General features: G+C 34.0%; 1 protein-coding gene across 4 annotated transcripts in view; it reads left to right on the top strand.

Moving 5' to 3' along the window:
- Positions 1–21,020, top strand: part of tbc1d22a (TBC1 domain family, member 22a) — a 214,806-nt gene that overhangs the window by 141,617 nt on the left and 52,169 nt on the right. For all 4 annotated transcript variants that reach the window (XM_088923795.1, XM_088923794.1, XM_088923792.1 and 1 more), the window contains one exon: positions 11,363–11,490. In XM_088923795.1, the coding sequence (XP_088779921.1) occupies positions 11,363–11,490 (128 nt within the window). The remainder of the gene's footprint in view (positions 1–11,362; positions 11,491–21,020) is intronic.

Raw genomic sequence — 21,020 nt, 5'->3', positions numbered from 1 at the left:
TTTAATGCACAATTGCTTTTTATTTGCCGAATTTAACAGATTGAAAAAAATAAAACAGTGAATGTGGCAAGTGCAAAACTTTGGGCACCCTGTCAGTCAATACTTAGCAACACTTCGGCAGAAATCACAGTTTCCAGATGTTTCTTGTAGCCAGCTAAGAGGCTTTCTATTCTTGCTTTAGGAATTGTCTCCCACTCTTTTTTGCAGAAGTCATCTAATTCAGAAATGTTCCTAGGTCTTCTTGCACACACTGCATGTTTGAGATCTCCCCATAGTTTTTCAATAATATTCAGATCTGGGGTGCATCCTGCATTGCACTTGTTGCTTGCTAGGATATGCTCTGGCTTCCCTGTTTTGGATACAAGGATTAGGAAGCGGATGGATGGAAAGTGGGGTCATCCCATAACCTGCATTCCTTGAAGGTTATGCAAGAGAAATTCTCCTTTAGTTATCACCATTTGCTTTTTGGGAAATTTCCCTAGCAGAGACGGTTATGTCATGAATAATAACTGGTAATCCCAATCTCCTGTCCTCAACTGGAGTTATAAGTGATTGAAGGCAAATCAAAATGGTATGCTGCATGATTCTGAGGACATGAAGAGGATTAGAACAATAAGGTTACAAGAAGTGCCTTCTCAGGCTTAACAAACCAAAAGGGGCATCCACAAAATACTGATTTTTTGTATTTAAATTCTTTGATCAATTAACTACTAAAGGGGCTAGATAGGTCAAATGGCCTCCTCTCATTTGTAACGTTTCTTATGTTTCTATCTTTATACATGGCAAAAAGTATCTAAGTTTCAGAAATTGGCTTAAAAAATGTTGCTTGCTTACTTAAAAGAAATGTAATCCACATCATCTGCCTTCTGCAGCTGCTGATATTGCAAAACGTGGATGTACTAGTGAACTGTCACATTCTACAATTTAAAGCTACAGGGGCCAATGTTAATACACAATACACATTACTGAAAAAGAAAACATGTTCATTCATTATTTATGTCTTCTTTCTGATGAATTGATGGAAACAGTTCTACTAATGCAGAGGAAACTAAAACCTTCCAAGCACTTTATCCTGTATAGTATATATTCAACAGCAAAACACCTGTGAAGTGTAAATGATTTAATGCCTCCGTGGTTAAATTGCATTTAGCTAGTGTGGGCTATGCATTATTGAATTTGTGTAAACTCGGTGAGAAATGGCAGTACTGTTATTCAGCAGATGTGGTGACAACATTCATCTGTTGACATTTTTGCTTATCAGGTTTTCTTCCTGAGCTTGCATTTGATTTGGAAGTGTAAGTTCATCAGTTGCAAGATCTTTTCCTTTTGTTATTTTTGATTAAAAATAACAATATCAGTTTATTTCTATGATCAATATATAATGAATTTATAGGACAGAGCTCTTTTGAAGATTAAAATTATAATGAACAAAAAATAAAAAGTGCGTTTTGAAATAAATGTTTTCCAAAACCAGTAAGCAGTATGAGGTTGGATGCTGTACATATTATCTACAAGTAAATAACCCAAGGTAATGTATGTGCACATAATTAAAACAGACACATTTGAATTTAGTTGCTTGTCTTTCTAAGGATTTGAAATTGATTTAAAATTTGAACTGAGATTGTCATGTTGTACTAAGGGTGCAAGGATATTTGTTGTCTACAGTAGTTGTTGAAATTACCCTGAAAAAAAAGTTCCAATTGGAACTGAGCATTAATTGCATCTTATGGCATCACTCTTCCACCAGATTAATCTTATTAACACATTTCTGTGTTTGATGAGCGCAGAACTGAGACGAGCAGGTGCTCGCCCTGTGACTTCACAGCTAATAACAGCATGTGAGATCATATATATGTGTGGTATTGGTTATTTTTGTAAATTTGTTATTCTCTTACCTTGCAGTGTGGTAAGGCATCCCTTAATCGGACGCCATCTTTATTTTTTTTAGGTTTTGTGCGCTTATGGATGCATCAGTTTAGTGGGGCTACTGCTTGAACCATATTGTGAAAAAGGACTTTTATTTGTGGACCATAATATTTGTTTTGCAGGTGTAATTGAGTGTTTTATTATTGAGGAAAAAATATGCAAGTATAGTAGTCATTTCTATGGATCCATAGCTCCAGCGCATGATGATGGTATCTCCCATGCGTGGGATAAGGGGATTTAAACTCCTAATGTGGTTCATTAGGAGGAATAATAGTTGGGGAGTGGTGGAAACTGTATCTCACATTTCCCCTAAAAGAGAACATGTATAACTTTTCTCTATAAGACAGACCCTGGAGTCTATTTTTTCCTCATTTCATAAAGGTTAGTGTTTGTATTTGTCATTTAATTTTTGAACATTTCCTTTATATGTTTTTGTATCTTGAGGGTGAAGGCTAATAAAAAGGTGTGCTTTTTTAACACCGTTTCACTCTTATATATTTGTGGAGAAAATCCACCTCTACTAGGGGCACTGAGACAGTTTGAGCCACTGCTTCATCGCAAGCTGGATATCAGCACAGTTCAAATTAAGCCTTGATTTACAAGAGATAATTACATCTCCCCATGTCCTGTGACCTAAGCTATTTCCATTTCCTGCCCAAGGTGGCCATGCAAGTCAATGTGGTACAGCACCACAGAACCAGAATCTGCCAGATGTCTTCAGACTGTTCTGTCACTAACTGGCCCATTGCCAAATCAGACAGCATTTTCTAGAGCACTTGCTCAAGGAACTAAAGACTTATGTAAAATATTTTTATCCTCTCTTGGTGTGGTGACGTGCTAATAGGATAAGAGTGATCACTACCCCTATCAGCCATTGTAACACGATCTAATAGATGAAAAATGAATGCAGGATGCATATTAAGACGATGCATTCCAATTGCTACAGCATTTAATCTTTTATCATTCCAAGTACCTGGTTCCTCCTTGGGATTGTTATTTATGAGTTGTAGAAGACTAATGGTAGAACGTATTAAGGTGCTGTTAAAATAAACCTGATATAGAAATGCAATGGAACAAGTGATAGGTTTATTCCACGCTGAAAAGAGACGAAAGAAAACACAACGTTTTGGCTATGGAGCCTTTATCAGGTGTGTGGAGTCTCATGGAATAAACCTATTACTTGTTCTTTTGCAGCCTACGCATGCTGACGCAGCTACCTACCTGAACTGATATAGAAATGAAGAGTGTAAATCATGATGTCCTGCAGCATTGCCACCTGATTTCCTCAGATGTCAGACGCTAAGGAAGTTTGGGTTTTGATGGTATGCGGAGAGCAGAAGTCTTAAGGAAAGCTAGGTCACTACTATAAGAAGTGTTGTTGGTCTATTAGGTGGCACCATCACACTAACATATGAACAGTTTCACTAAGTAAGTTCTGTGCAAAAGGCTGCACAGATCTGACCTAATGTAGGAATTTAACTTATATTGATGCTGATAAATACTGTATATTATTAATATAATATATATTATATAATTCAAACCAATCAATTCAAAGGAATAGTATGTTGCTGATAGATACAACGATACAAAATACAAGGATCAATCAATGAATGGTCTAAAAATAAGTGTAACTTCTAAAGTGTATATTAATCTTCCTATTTTACCTAGTTTACAATTATATAACAATCTAGATAATGAAAATGCATTATTTGATAACAACATTTGTTATATAATCATCACAAGACGCTTTACAATGAAACAAACGAGACAGGTACAGTACATACAAATAAAATTAAGCTAGAGATTAAAAAGTGAGTTTTGAAAAAAAAAGTTAGTCTAGTAGCTAGCAAATGGAAAAGTGTTTGGAGCCTTGTACTTGTAACTAAAGAAGGCCAGTCTTAAGAGCACAACTGAACTGTGGATGTATAGGGATTCAAGAGACAGTCCCTTAAAGGTGAGTAGTAGTAATTTGAATTCCATAGGGAACCAGCACAAGGCAGTTAAAAAGGTTAAATATCCACACTTATTTTAGTTTTGGTTATGATTCAAGCAGCTGAGTTCTGAACATGCTACAATTTAAGAACTAATTTCACTCTAACTTCTGTTTCAATAACCTTACATATAATAGAAATAAAACTTATTGGTCAGTAATTACTTGAAGGAACAAGTGAAGGTTTATTCCATGCTGAAAAGATAAGCAAAGAAACACAACATTTCAACACAACAACGTGGAGCCTTCTTCGGGTGTCACAACATTTAATCTCTTAAACTCTACGTTTGCTGACACAGCTACCTGCTTAAAATATTTAAATAATTAGTTGATCTTCCTTTTTATTGACGAGTAATACATTGCTACTGTTGATTTTTTGCTAATAGTCTTTGAATACTATCTCTTCTGTTCTTAAATACAATTGGAAAAAAAGCGTTGGACTCTGGACATATGTTTATTTGAATTGCTTCTTATACCTAGAACACTTCAACTCCTTCTGTGTAAATGCTGTTTAACACAGAACTCTTTGCACAGTTTGAGGCACATTAGATTTGTTCCTACTTAGAAGCATTTAATTAATTGGTCCTTTGAATTTTTTTTTGTTTTCTTCCTTTAGACTCTTTACTGAGCTCCCTGTGTATCTTCCTTGCAAATTTCCTGTGGGATTTCAACTCTTAAATTCTTGTTAATTTATTTGGTGATTATTGCCACTAGCAGACTGATGCCCCTCTTGTTCAGATGTAACCCACCTATCTATGCTGATAGCTTTTGCCGTGGGCTTTCAATAACTGTGAACGTTGAAGCTTTCAAATTCACATATTGTATTTATAGGTTAATATTTTTTTAAGTTACTTAAATTTTAGATTGAAATATTTTCTATAAAAGCTTAGCATAGTTGTAATTCACCTTTGTATGGTACAGACAGGATCCCTGGAATTACCAGCAATTGAATTGAGATGTCTTGTTGTAGCTCTTTGGTATGCCACAGTGGAAGTAGGGGATTGAAGGATGTTAGTTTGTAATTGTTTTATAAATATTTTTTTGTTATTTTTACAATTCTAAATGTATAAATACATTTTCCTCCTGGAACTTGTATATGGTCAAAATAAGGGGCTAAAGAGGACATTCAGTTCCAGTTGCAGGGTATTATATGCAACAATCAAAACCACTTTTTTTTTCTATTGGTTTACATGTAAAAACTGATCTGCGTAGCACAGGTTCTTTTTATTATTTTTCATATAGGTTTTTTACTATACATATGATTACTCTTAGGCTAACATCTGACATGTCATAGTAGAAACCCTATTGATGGTTAGGTTCATGAATGAGTGTAAATTTATAAATTGAAAGAAATATCCTCTTCTCATGGTTTCAAGTTTTGTATTTAAAATCTAGTGTAAATAATGAAATGACTCATTTTTGTACTAATTTTTCTCTGCGTTGGTAGCATGTAAAATACATTAGGCAATTGCAGTATGCAGTTTGCAGGATAATTAACTTTCTGGAGAGAGATAACTGGGGAGAATTAGTCTGGGAATATTGACAGCTGGTTGAACACCCTGACTCCATAATCTGTTGGCTTCAGATACGGATTGCTCACCTCTGCTGCATTGAAAATTTAACAGAGGTGCACTTAAGCCCATGTGATGTTGTGTGCACACCATAAACAGAGGCACAAAGAGGTTTCAGACCAGACATAGAAAGATAACTGACAGACCATAGATCGTAAGCACAGGTTAGATTGTGTTCATGGCAGCATCCCCACAGTTTGCTGAGTCCAACCACTTCCAGGCCTTACTGAAGGCAGAGTTGGGCACTGAGGCTCTGGAGAATACTGGGAAAAAATGACAGCACCAGGAGGCTGCTCTCCACATTAAAAAGGAGGTTGTGATAGTGCGGGACTTTCATATTAGACGTAGAATTTTAGGCAATATCATGTGCACTTGAGACAGGGAAAGGTTTGTGTCTTGCCTGCCTGTTGCTATGCTTGCAAGCCTCCATGAGTAAGTGGACACACACTTGGGTGGATACTGTGTCATGGTCAAAGCTGGAAGAAAATGTAGTAGGAAAAAGCAAGCTGATGACTTTGCAAGGCAAATTTAAGGATTTGAGAAATAAATGCTCATGGGACGTTCTTGGGAATTTTACATATGTAAGCCCAGGGAAGCAAGAGGAAATATGGGGATTCAACATTTCACTAATAGATTGATGGAAAGAAAAGTGATTTAGATTCATTCAACATTAAGATCATTCTGGAACAAATGAGATCTCTATATTTAGGAGTATAGCATTGAAACCAAAAATGCACAAAAATGCTCCATAGCTGAAACATGTTTTCTTTCTTCTCTTTTTAGCATTGAATAAACCTATTGTTCCTTTGCCGCCTACGCATGCTGACGCTACCCACCTGAATGTACTGTAATGTCAAATGGTGTTGTTGGGATAGACTGTTGTATTTGACTTCCATTGACAATGTGGAACCAACCTCACCCATCTATTCTGTGTTGTTGCTGACAATTTGGAGTGTATACCTTAATGAATATGCAAGATGTTCCTTTATCTAATATTCCAATCACATTTTGTATGGCCATTGAGATTTTTTCATAACACATTTTCCACATATTGCACACACTGCAAGGATAATATAAATCTTGGATAGTTTTAAAATTGTATTGTTTACATACATATGTATAATGTGATCTAAAAGGCCAAATGTGTCCTTCCATGTCACTTAATGCTTGCTACAACATTAGACAAAGAACAGTGGTCCTTGCAGGTTGTATTATAGGCAACATTAGGAACAAATTAAGTTAACCGTAAGATTTTCAATTTTCTTTGTAATTTATCTGACAAGCTTAATGCCAGGTTCATCTTTCATTATTCTTCTGCAATAAAAGTGTGTATGTTTCATTTTTTTCTGCACTTTACTTTCCAGGCTAATCCAGAGTTCAAGGATGACCTTGCACATCTATCACATTTACAACCTCAAGCATATATTTAATACACAACAGTAAGGCTGACAGTGTACTTCAGGCATGGCAGAAATAATGTTTAAGAACAGCTGTTAGTTGAGATGTTCGTAGAGGATTCCGTTCAGTTCCTATAAATTATTTATCTATACTTGTCAAATTGTATTGCAGCTCTATGTCAATGGCTTGTGTACTGACACAACAGAGAGAATCTCACATATCAGTGTTATCTATGAGGTGAATCATTTTCAAGATCGTATTCTGATCACATTACAAAATTTGAGTGTGCTCTGCTGATGCAACAAACAGTCATTCACATAAGGTTTTTCACTGATGTAAAATAAAGAATAAAATATGACATTCATAGGCTTGTAGCTGGTGAGTACTGGAAAATGTTGATAGAATTGGATTGATATAGGTGTCCTGAAATCATATACTTCAAAGTTTACACTTGAAACAAAATTAGCATTGCAAAAATACCCTCTTATTGTATAACAAAGTGTTTAGGACTTTGAATGGAATTATCGGATTGATGCAAAGAACAGAACTGTGTTTAAAAACTGTACAGCTCAGCATTATGTAAAACTAAGCTCACTTGTCACTAGATGCCCTATGGCTTTGTTCTGTACCACTATGCCCTTCACCTGAAGCCTTCCTTGGATGCATTTTGCTTGTTGTTGCCAGCTGGAAACAGCTGTGCTGCTGAAATTTCAGCAGGTGTGACTGAATATAGAAAAAAATAGTACTTTGTAAAAGCTGTATTTTTCAAACATATAAATGTATATAGTATAAGAACACAGAGGTAGTCTGAACTTATTCTTTTGAATTCATTTGGATTTGATTTTTTAAATTAAGTACTTAAATGTGCTAACATTTCTCTATAGATTCAGCCACGTCAATATGCATGGAATGCTGAAGAGTTGGTGTAAGTAAAAGTGGAGAGTGTGCATTTACCTTTTCTTAGTTTGTTTTATTTTCATTTATTTCTTATTGTGTGACTAATAATCAAAGCCAGATTGCAGTGTCTTGGAGGGATGTAAATCTTGCATTCTTCTGCAAAGAAGTTGATATTTAAAATTTAAAAGTCAAACATAAAATGTACTCTGTAGTTTAGGTGAGTAGCTGTGTCAGCATGCGTAGGCTGCAAACGAACAAGTAATAGGTTTATTCCATGCTGAAAAAAAGAAAACACAACGTTTCGGCCGTGGGCCCTTCTTCAGGTGTGAGTCAACACACACCTGAAGAAGGCTCCACGGCCAAAACGTTGTGTTTTCTTTCTTCTTTTTTTCAGCATGGAATAAACCTATAACTTGTTAAAATGTACTCGGTGTGTTTTTAGAACATGTTGCAGTAATAGTTCAAATTACGTTTTTAAAGTGTAAAATTAGGACTTGTTTAATTTGCAAGATTGCAAACATTGCAGATTTTGCCAATTGTAATATCTAGCGCTGTTTTTTTTTGCAGTGCATGTGGGAAATGTTGCAAAAGAAAAGTGATGGCATTTACAAACTTGATTGTTTTGCACAGACATTGAAAAATAATGTGTTGTTTTTATTTCCTGCTTAACTAATTTCAGTACCGTGGAATGGTATTTCTAAATCATAGGTCCATAGCAGTTTCTTTTTTGTGTGAGATTGCATTCAAAATCCTTTTTAAGAAGAAACAAAAGCTGACCAAATGAATTTGAGATGAGAGGAATTTCATGAAATCCCCTCTCCACTCATAGTAAGTTTAATTTCTGCTTCAATACCTCCATACTGAAAATTAGTTGATCATTGAAACTCATCATTGAAAATAAGGTTTGTACCTGTTCCTTTAATAGAGACTATTTTTTCTTGAGTCTTCTGCCTTCCACACATCCCTGTAATTTATCTCCCAGATTTTCATCTCTTCAGCCTCCTTTTTTCAACCTATCCCTTTCTCACATCCTCTTTCTTTTGCCATTTTCCACCCATTCACCTCAAGTCCCTACTCTCTCCCTCATTACCCCACACACCTTAAGAAGGATCCAAAGCCAAAACATTTTTTTCTTATTTCTTACTACTTGTAAGCATGAAATCAAGCTCTACTTGTTCTGTTGAATCTTACACACTGATAGTGCTCCCCATTCTAACAGTGTGTGAAGCAGTACATGATGATCCTGTTGTAGAGAGGTTAAATGATTAAAAAAAAGTGAATGTTATTTCATTGTAAAGCATTATATAAAACATGGGATGTATTTCTAAGATCATTCTCAACACTGCATAAGAGACAGACAGACCGTTAACTTTCTTGATGTTGTCTGTACTATACAGGGTGAGTTTCAGGTTATTCATTTTTATGTAACCACAGTGTGTGTACTTTGATTTCATGTATAATATTAATATGTTATTGATAGAAAGATATATGAATATAATAAAAACTGCAAAAATGGATAGAAAGATTTGGAAGGCAGGCTCTGATCCATGACATGGAAAAGTCGAGAATTAACACAGTAGGCTACAGAATAGGATTAAAAGAAATCATAATTTAGGATCCACATCTTGTCTACAACTGGACTATATTTTAACATTTTTATACTAACATGTTAAGGACCTATATAGAAATAATGTAAAGAGCTGTAAAATATTTAACTGGATAGGACCAAATTATGAATTCCAGTTCAGTTCATATTAGCTAATATAAATATATTTTAAATAGCCATTTATTTTAAAATGGCTCATAGATTAATTTTGATAATTTCTTTTATTGGGTTTTCAAAAAAGCTTGCATCACCCTAAATGCAGTAAATTAAAGTGCAACAGTTTTTTTAACTATATACTGTACAGTAACTCTAGTTGACTCTGCATTTACCTCATATTTTTTATCCTCTTTTCCATGAAACCTTTCTTTCCATGTTATTAAATAGGTAGAAATAATCTGGCAGAAGACTTTCTTTTACCTTTCCATTCAGCTCATGTTCTTAGTAATTAGTAATTCTGATGCACTGTAAGTAATCATACTTGCTTAGCAAATATGTAAGCCCCTCACTGTGCCTGGACATTGCATAGTTTTATTCATAAAATTAAAATGCAATGTTTACTGTGAAAATGCTAAATGAAGCAGACACTATAGCAGAAATATGATTAACAAAGTAACAATATTTTCCTTCAGGTATTGATTTGTGCCTATTTGTACCTAAAATCAAAATCTGACCCTCAAGTCAAAACAAGTGGACATTCTTTTAAACAGGGGCAATATTTCTGCATATTCCAGTAAAGCTATTTAACCTGACATTCAATAGTACAAAACTATACACAAAGATGCCATTTGGATAATCTTACCCTGATGATTATGGTGAATATTCTAAAATAATTTTGGACACTTTTGTCTTCCATCTGACTTTATTTCTTGTGTATGTTTTAAATTGAAGTGTTGCCAATTCTTTAAAAAATTACATTTGATATTGTGTGGCAAAGTTTTGTTTTGAAAGGACCTGAATCTAAAGAGGGTTACCAGATTATTTTACAAAATAATAAACAGCCTTTAAGAAACCTTTTTTTTCCTTTATAGAATTGGGTGAGGGTTATAGTTCTGCTTAGTGATACCTGCTGAGTCTGAGATGTATAAATTGCTTTTTTAATTGAAGCATGCACAGGTTTCTGCTAACGCAGTTTATCCATTGTATAAAAGACACTTGGGATCACGGCTGGATGGGGGTTTAGTTCTTCTAGTGAAAGCTACATGTGATGCATGTAAACCTTTTCTTCAGATAACATTTATGAGCTGCAGTTTATAGCTTCAGTTCATGTTGTGAATTTTAGTATCCTTTATCATTCCCAGTTTATTGGCAAATTACCACCAATTAATTAATACTTATAAAGTATGCAAAGAAAGGATAATCCTGATGAATTTACTTATGTTTGCTTCTCCTGTGTATTAATTAGACTATAAAAAGCTTTGTATTTCATCTGCTATTCTTCTGTTTTGCTTGGATTACAAATTTATAGAGCTCTTGAACTAATCAGCTAATTTCATGATTGATTCAGATTAATTTACGATTTTGTTTGATAAAAGCTAACAGATTATGTGAAATTAACTTTCTTAAAAGGTGACTAATATCTTCTTTGCCATTTTTATTTGAATTGTTTTTATCATAAATTTGAATTGGGTTATGAATGAATGTTTATATCATTTTGTAGTAATCACTTTTTCTCTTAGAACCAAGATGATCATCAATTGCTTGTACCATCAGTTGATGTCTTTCTTTTACTTTAATATTAATGAAACTTTTGCTTAAATACTGTAAATCAAATAAGATTATACATTGGATTTTCTTCTTCTCAAAAATAACTTATTAGTAAATTATTGGTTAGAAAAGTAGAACAGTTAAACATTCAAGAGTTAGCAGACACTGAAATCATGAGGATCTGCATTGCGATGCACTGTACTACTGTTTTTGTATGTAAAAAACACAGGTTTTGCAATATATTTATCTATTTTATTTTTTATTTTGCAGAACATGTGCACAGGCACTTGCAGCAATATGAGGTAGAGTACTTGCAGTTTGCTTTCCGCTGGATGAATAATCTTCTGATGAGGGAACTTCCGCTGAGGTGCACCATAAGGCTTTGGGACACATACCAGGTAAACACTTGCCACTAAAACATATCCTTTACTTTTCTAGATTTCATTTTATTTTTGGATTTACTAACAGTGAAGAAAACATATTTGTCTGGCTGATATAGTTTATTTTCTGATTTCTTACTGGAAAGACATAAAATTCATAAAAATAATTACGGGAAGGTCATACCTCATGTGCATGAGTATATATTCATTTTAATAACATAAATTTATTTGCTTATGTATCAACTATATTCTGCATTTACCTACCTTTTTAATGGTAATTTACAATTCTGACATCTTTCCTAAATCCCAGTTCAGCACATTTCCATTGCCCTTTGGATCAAAGATGTTTTATTAATATTGGTAATTATTTTAAGTATTGTAGATGGTATTATCGTATAACACATGAATCCCCATTCTTTTATATAGAAATACTAGTCATGTTGTCAAGTGAAAATAAGTGAAACATACAGCAGATGCATATTAGCTGGTGAATTGCAGTACCAAAATGAGGCAAATGGTTCGATTTAGTGCAGTTTATTTGTCAAATGCACAAGTGCAATGAAATGCTTATTTGCATGTGTGCTCTGATACAAAGACATTAAAGGAATTACAGTAAATGGGCTCTGGTTTTAGAGATCAGTGTCACCTGTAAACTGTGCTTGAGGGATTGATGAGGCAGACCACTCAGTGGTTGGGTTGACAAGTGAAAAAAGTATTGCCTTGTTTGATAATTAGCAGAGTTTAAATGGATTTGACTAAGAAACAGAGTAGGGAACAGATAGGTAAGTTTAAAGAGATCTCTCACATGACATAAGATAACCTGAAAATAAAGCAGAGCACTATGTCAGCCACAGAATCACGGTCTACCTAAATATATATTATTAATGATGTCTTTAGAACAGAATTATAAAATATTTGGCAGTGATTGTGTAGACTTGCTGTTGCATTTCTTAAAGAAAATCATTACTTGGATAAGTAAAAAATCATTTTGCTTAATATCCCATCTTACAGGGAAAAGAGTGGTCTGTACTTTGTTTACGGAGGAGGTACTGTAGGGTTTTTTGGTTTTCATCCTTTAATGACCAGAATATAAAGGGCATAATAGAATTTCTTACAAGCAAATACAAGAGCAAATAACAACTGGTAATTTTAAACACCATGGAATATTTAGATTTTATTGTGGATTTGTTGTGCTCTGTAATAACACAAATGTATCATAAAACAGAATGTAAGCTTGCAGTGGCCTGTTTAGAAGCAAAGCGATCAATGAAGTTGGGCAAAAACGTTCCACTCTTTTGTGTTTTTATTGATCTGCTGTTTGACAGCGACATTGACAGTCATGTTCTTATATCTGACACAGTTTTATTTAATTAGGTGCCATGAGGATAAACAATACACATTGATCTAATTTGTTTTTAGCTTGTCATTTTAATGACAACTACAAACTGTATTTTCTTTCCTGTTATGCAAGAATATCTGAAATCAATGTTTTTTGAATCTCAATAGATATCTTGCATAAGCATATTTCACACTCAGCTTTTTGTGTTCTAGGAACCCGTGACACATAATGCTATAACATCTCAAGCAAATAAATGGGCAACATTACAGATGAAACCATGAACTGTTTAGTTCAGGAAAACTTAACTAACAGTTTTGAGGTATTTAACAGGCGTACATACAACAAATGTATCACTCATACAAGAGAATTCCAGTCTTCATTGTCCTCAGATGGCTTGTTTTTCAGAATGATAATGACTCTGAGCATGCATGCACATTGAGTCTCATTTACTTGCATCAGAAATAAGTTATAAAGGTTTTCCCAATCTTCTGACCTTAACACTGCTGACATATTATTGTTGGTGTCTGACAAGAAATAAGAATAACTATCGTATGTAAAAGGTTACACTCTGGGAAATGACCACGACAAACTTAAAAAAATATATACTTCTAATATGTGGCAGAATTTCAAAAGAATGTGCAGCTGAGATTGGTATCAAGTTACTCATGAGATGTTTGCAGTAAAATCCAAAGGTGTTCTTTGCAACATTATGTTTTTAGAAGGGTTCTGTTTTTTAAATATGTTGAATTTATGTATATTCTCTTCTTTTGTATTTCAATTAGATTCCTTTGCCCATAAACATTTGAACTCTAGTGTTAAGTAATGATAATGCATTTATATCTACAACAGCCACTCTCATGGACAAATTGTTATATATGAGAGCATCATATAAATGGCAATGTTAAGCAGAATTGTGAATTTTACATTTTTTATGTGACAAAAATCAAGAGACAATAGTTTTCCAACAGACAGATGGAAATATTTGAAACCTTATTAAACTTTTCATTTTAGTGTGTGATCGGGTATCAATGAATGAACTTGATTTTCTTAACCCAGGACTGTTATGCATGGGGATGTTTCCCTGTCGTATACATATATATTCCTACTGTTCTAAACTTTCTTTGCAGTTTTCCCCAGAATTAATCAGGTCTTGTATTGACTTGTATTTCTAGCACACTCTGCTAGAAATAAATGCAAAAATAAAGATTTACTGGCAAAAATACATTTTTTTGATAGAGCTATTTATCTATATTTTCTAGATGCTGAAAGCCCCTACTTGAGCCTTATATTGGCCGGTGCATTAGCTGTTGTGTGCCCTCTAGCAATAGACCTAGAAACAAAATACCCATTAACAGTGATGTTTTTCCACAACAGCCAGTTGAATTGGCAGAGTGACTGTTTAGTTGCCCTTTATAAGACAGAATATAGGCAGAAGCCTTATATTCAGATTCTTTATACTGGCATCAAAGGACTGCAAAGAAGTACCATTAAAGCATTTAAAAAATTTGGTGAATGGTTAAGAGGTATGATGGGACATTTTTCAAATACCTTAAGACACTGAAGAAGCAAATTTGCTTAATTTAAAATGAAGAATTGCTCTTATAAAGGCAATATCGTTATTAATTTTGTCTTTGTTTTAATCCCTGTTATGCCTTATACTACTGTAAATGTTGTGGTTATTATACTTGATTTCTGGAAGTTGAGAAGGATGATGCATCATGAGAATCCCTAACACTGAGAGAAACAGTTATAGATGCAAATATTGTGATTGTGAACAATAGTTATTCATATATTCATATTTTACTAGTTTTAACATTTGTTTGAATGCCTTTTTGTTTCAGTCAGAAATACCAGTCACCATCAGGAACCTGCATGCCCAGTAAAACCATTTTCAAGAAATCCCTCATACTCATCTATCATTAATGCTATAACAAAACATTGATCACATAAATGTTTTTTATTTGAGGTCACTTTAGTTACATCTGTTTGTTATAATAGGCTATTAAATGTATTCATTTATAAAGTTCTTATGTATGTCTAAATCATTTTTTGCAAATAAGGCCTTTCAGTTACTTTTCTCTATGAAGTGAAGAAGTGTACATGAAATCACCAAGGAGGAATTCTGGTGCAGTTTTTTTTAAAGCTTCCCTGATGGTGTACTGTCAGGAATCAATTTCACAACTCCAAGATCACTTATCAAGTGTTCCATTATTACAGTCTAAAGGTACTGACTTCATGAAGGGTGCTGTACATTCAGTTGTAAGTTATATTCTTCAAATTTGTATACTTTTGTTGTTTTTGTGAATTGTTTTACAAACAGCAAAAAACAACAAAAGAATATCATATTTTTATTTTAACCTGTTGTTATAGGCATCAACACCTATGTATCTGTGCAGTTTTGTAGTCCATTTACAGATATTTTGGTGTTTACTGGCACATAAAAGACAGCAGAGCTGATTGTGTTCACTTAAACGCAAGTATATTTTTCAGTCATTTTAGACTATACAGTAAAATGAAATAATCTAGACATCTGGTGTTTTATTTTCCAGCACTGTAGTCTGTTATTCAGTTAGAGGAGAGGGGCAGATCTCGGTAGATCTCAACAGCTGGATTGGGATCATGTGAGACCCTAACTAATTGATGTGGGTGCAGGACATTATGTCTCTGTTTTGGACAGGCAGTTGGTCCCAGGGCAAATTTAATCTACTGCAGGTGGGAGCAGGTGGTTAGATAGGAGTGCGGGAAAACACATGACTGTTCTCTTTCATATCTATGTTAAGTGCTGGGAACATGCTATTAATTTGCACTGATAGTACAGAGTTAGGAAGCAACTTCCTCATTCTGCCATTAACAAAGCATACGATGCAAACTACTCTGATATAACACATGCACTGCATGTCAGTTCAGTGTGTGAGAGTGCTGAGTCCAGTACAGAAGGCCCAGATGAATGGTGACGTTCTTTTATTCAGGGTGACTTAAAGTAACCTGGTTGAAAGATTTACAGTAGCCTAAAGTTGCATTTGCTTTATAGTATTTACAGCAGAGCTGGCAGTGAAAATTCTAGGTAAAAAATATCTGAAAAACAGTAATACAAAACTCTTCCATTCACAGCATAAGTTTTTACTCCTTTGCTCAAGATTAATAATTGTAATGCTGACTTTCATCATTTTTGCAAGCATTATCAGTCTTACCGTGTTCTGCAAATTAGGAACTTAACTCCAGATAGCTTGTAGTCTTACTTTCAGAATTCCTATCATTCTGCTTTCTACCTACTGGTGCATTTATACTTGTAGCTGATCTGATTGATAGGCTTTTCTATCTGGAGGCAATGCCTTTGGATTTTAATGTATGCATTAATACAAATAATTCCTGTTTTTAGTCTGTTTATAAATAATAGGAAGTTATTTCCATTAAAAACAACTAATAAAATACTGCCCTACAGAATCAACTAAATTCGAATAAATACCTGCTTATGTTTTGTCTCTTGAAGCTGAGTCTCATGTTATTTGCTGTGAGATTTGGTACTATGAGCACAAATCCTATTAGTCTCCCATTGATTGTGACAGTTGTTGATGTGTGTTTTATTGTTCATGGGTAAAGGTATCATGCACACTAGTTAGTCAAGGTACAAGTCGATAAACCAAGGATATTACTTAATGCTGTGTATTGATTTCCTGCTCTCCAAAGTAAAGAAAATAACACACAAGAGAACAGATGGATTTGAACCATTCAACTGGATGACGGAGCAAAGACTAAATTAAATACAATGTCTCAAGACTTTTAAAAAAATTGAATTATGTAGAATAGATGTATTTTCAATGAGTAACAAGTAGGTGGCAAGAAAGTTTACTGTAGACATTTTTGAGGAATGTTCCTGTAAAAGTCTTGTGAATAAGTGTTTTTGCAATGACATGCTAAGCTTTGCGCTGAAACTTGTAAAAACACTGAAGGTAACAGAAATAACTCTAAATTCACATAGTCAGTTCTTGAAATCTTTTATTGATGTGTTAATGTAGAAGCTGACTGCACAGAGCTGTAAGCATCTACACCAGTGTCTGTCACTGACAGTCTGGTGTCTGTCAGCCCTGGGTCATCACATTATTCCCCCCAGCTCTCAGACTAATGCCTTGCAGACTTTGATATGCCCATCAAACCCTTTAAAGGGTTTTTTCACTTGAAAGGATATATACTGTAGAGCCTAACAATACCGACATTCTTAAATGTTAGAAAATAAGCATAATACAGTATGTCAAAAATTCATCCCGATGTTGACCTTTTAGCATGATAAGTGCATTTATTGATCTTGTGCATGTTTATATACACTGCAGTGATCCGATTACTTTTTAAAAAACACTTTATTATTGGAACAGTAATCTTTTAGAGTACTATCCACATGAACATGTGACATCTCAGATATGGCAGTTGAACCTGTTTGTAGTTTACGTGTACAGTTCTAAAATATATATGTGTGTTCTTTTGTGGCCTGTTTATTGCACTTAACAATTTTTCACTGTCAATTTACATTCTATGTCGCATATCACAAGTGCAGCAAAATTGACTAAACAATTAACAACATGAAAGATCCATTTAACTGAAGCATTTTTGGATAGTGTTTAAAAGTGTGGTAGTAGAAGATTAATAATTAGATTACAGAATAATTAGTGCCAATTCCATTTTGAGGGTCAAAATGCAAAGAAAATTCACATTAGAAAACTGCTAGATGTAACATTTTATCTCTATGTATGAAAAAATGTCTGGTTTTGCTAGAAAAGGTCCTGTTGCTTTTCCTCTTTTCCCTCTCAAGTCCTGTGAAGACATGTTCTTTCTAATACATTTTGAGATTAATTAAAAAAGTTAATTTGCATTTAAAGATGCAATGAAACTTTTTTTAATTTTACAGTCTTTAGAATTCAGTTACAGTTATTACATTTTTTAATATAATAGATTAGACATCCTGTGCTTCTGTGATGTTTTATTTAAGGCACCTCTCTGTTAGTTGATAAACCACATTGACATTTAACCCTGTAAAATGAATATATGCTCTTCTGCTGTGTTTTCCTCTAAGCTAATTTGTATGATTGAAAACTATGCTATTGCTAACTCTGCAGGTCTCCTGAGACATAGTATATGGAGTTTACTGCTTTATGCGTTTCTCATGTGAAGGAACATTAATTCTGTTTCCAAAGTTCGGACTAAGTTGGTAATGTAATAGGGAGGCACTTATTATGCAGATGAGTCAATACTGGATAATTGAAGTTTACCTTGCTAGAGGGGCATGAAATAATTTCCAAGTTTATATTGTGTAGGTAAAACTGAATGTACTCTGAAAATATTGCACATATACAAGGCAGTGGGGCTATAGATGTTTACAGAAACAAATGAGCAAGAATTAATAAATTGCAAGTTTTCTGTGAAGTTTGCATTTGCTACCTAAACAACTTAAAACAAAAAATCTAAAACTTTTATCTTATATAGTTAATTATATAAAGAAATAATCAGGGTTTTCGTATAAATAGGGACTTTATCATATGGATTTAGAAAGGAATTAGCATATGTTCAGTGACAGGTCCTGCCCCTTGATGTAAAAAATATATTATGACTTCATGGCTACTACTGTATGTTTAAAAAATCCTGTAACTGTACAGTAGATTTAAAAACAACATGTCTCTTATTTGATATGCTGTTCAATACAACAGTATCGTTAAAAAACTGGTAAAAACAATATCTTTGACTTTCTGAAGAGCTCTTCAGAGGAATGTAAGTCTTTAGTAGAATCTTTGAATTTGTGGTTTTATGTTTCTGAGATCCTCCTGGAAAGAGGTGAAGATTGAAAATATAGTATGATGCAGTTGCATGTTTTTTAAAGACAGTTATAAAAAGCGAAATGCATTTGTGACTTTATACTTGTTTAGTTGTAAATGCTAGCTAAAGAAAAGGAAGAAAACCTTTGAATCCATTCAAATTATTCATTCGTAACTCAGATTTGCTGTCAGTGATGGATGTATAACTTTTTTTTTTCTTTTTGTTGTTACTGACTTTCAAAGATCCACTTATTGTAATATATAGTTTCTTCTATGAATTTCTGAGGGGATGGTATTGTAAAGGCATGCCGACCTTGGTATAGATAATCATGAAAGGAAGATAATCTGTCACCAATAATGTCTTAGGATGTGGTTTAATATCACCATATGATGGCACTTTGTATCATAAAGCACATTACTTTTTCTGTTATCTAGATACAGATTTACTATCCTGTATAATGGCTTGCTGATTTAACAAGCTAAAGCTGAATACTGAACATCGTGAAAACTGCAATGATGAGAAACCTGCTTGCACTTTCAGATTATCAAGGACCTGCTAAATCTTTTGAAAATGTTTCAAGGATGTACATAACTTTGTGAAGAACACCTCCAAAAATATAACAGTACATATTATCGACAATAAACTGGTTTCAGTTTTTTCTGTGCTGCTTTGATAGTTCTGCAGTATCAAATTCATACTAAATAAAGCATAAGAAGACTAAAGCATCTTCAGTTACAGTACTATAGAATTAACTTAAATGCATTTTTGCTGTGCACTGTTCTGTAGCATAACTAGTTAACTAGACTCCAATTTTTTCATAATTTGTAATGCAAGATTGGTGAAAGGGCTTTCTCTAATGTAAAGCAATTTCTTATGTTGCTGTTTTTCTCTTTTAAAATGAAAAGCATTACATTATGTATGCTTTGTGACACCTATTTGGGTGTGCCGTAACAGGACTTTAAAATAGGCAGACCTAGGAAAACAGATGGACAAACAACGTAAGCTATAAACGAGTTGTGGGAAAAAATCCAAAATACACAAAAACAAGCGTCTAAGCAATTTCTTACTCTGGTGAAGCTGCACACAACACAGCTGAAGTAACTGACCAGAAAGCTTCTGCCTCTTGGTTTTTGTCTTTCAGTAACTGGTCAGGTGACTGAGGCCAGCAGTCCATTGCCCGCAGATTTCTGGGGTCTAGACATAGGCTTCCATCTTATCTAAACCTGCTGTACCATCACAGCTTTTAAATTATGACTAGAACCCCTTTTAGTAAATGAAAAGAATAATTCACCAGTTTTTGGCGCAATTAAGGTTTTTATTGAGTAATGACGTCCTCTAACATAAAACAGAATTTTTTTAGGTTCAAAGATAGTACTAAGATAACTTCATGGAAAGGGCTAGCCTTCCAAAATGAAAGCTAATCCTGTTAATTAATTTTCACATTTCTCAAAACATTATATTCACTTTTATTAAATCATTTGGAATGTTATTTTGACCTGAAGTGCCAACATAAACACGGCAACATGAGTTTTAGAAGTTCATTATTAATGAGGTCTTAATGCAAAGGTACATATTTCCAAACATTCCACAACAAAGTAGAGAATTTCCGGCCAGACGGTGATCAAAACATTTGGATAGAAGCCTTGAAACTTCTTACAAAGTAAGCTTTAACATGACCATGTAAAATAACATATGATGCCATCTATTAGGACAAATTGTTATTCTAAGTAGACGACTTCTACTTCTACACTGTGTTGATGTCATAAACATCTTGTGCTGATAAGTCTCGTTGCAGTCTCTACAGAGCCACATTGTCATTGATCAAAGCCTCAGAATTTCTGGTCTGGATTTTTTGAAAAAACTAAAATCTGTATCCTTAAGATCCATGGGCATGACTCCAGCTTCTGGTCTAATAGTAAACTCCAGTGCTACGTTTAAAAAATATGTATAAACTTACAATTGAGGCAGCAGGCAAACTATTGAACTGAGTGTAGTCTTAACATGCAAACACAAAGTGCCTATCTGTAAATATTTATAACTGCTTAAGTAATGGATTCAGCCTTTAACAACATCAGCAACTTATTTAAACATGCATCTGAGTTCTGAAATTCATGAACATAAGTGTAGCTAATTTCAAAAGAATATCATGCATCCATTTGTAATTTAATGAACTATCGACTTTCTGAAAGGAAGATTAATTGCCGGAGCAAGTATTGCAGTGCTTTTTCGTTTCGTCTCTACTGCAGGAAGGCATTTTGTTCCCAAGGGGATCTTTATTATGAGTGCACCACCATGGAGATACCAAACTCCTCTGCTCTGGAGACTACACTTCAAAAGCAACATGTAATTTACCATTGAAAGTAATTTTTGAACTTTAAAGTGTTACAGTTTAAAAACTTGTGACAGT

The sequence above is a fragment of the Atractosteus spatula genome, chromosome 8 (genome assembly GCF_055471065.1).
Source record: "Atractosteus spatula isolate fAtrSpa1 chromosome 8, fAtrSpa1.hap1, whole genome shotgun sequence".
NCBI classification, from domain to species: domain Eukaryota; kingdom Metazoa; phylum Chordata; class Actinopteri; order Semionotiformes; family Lepisosteidae; genus Atractosteus; species Atractosteus spatula.
This window is presented reverse-complemented; position numbering and strand designations above follow the sequence as displayed.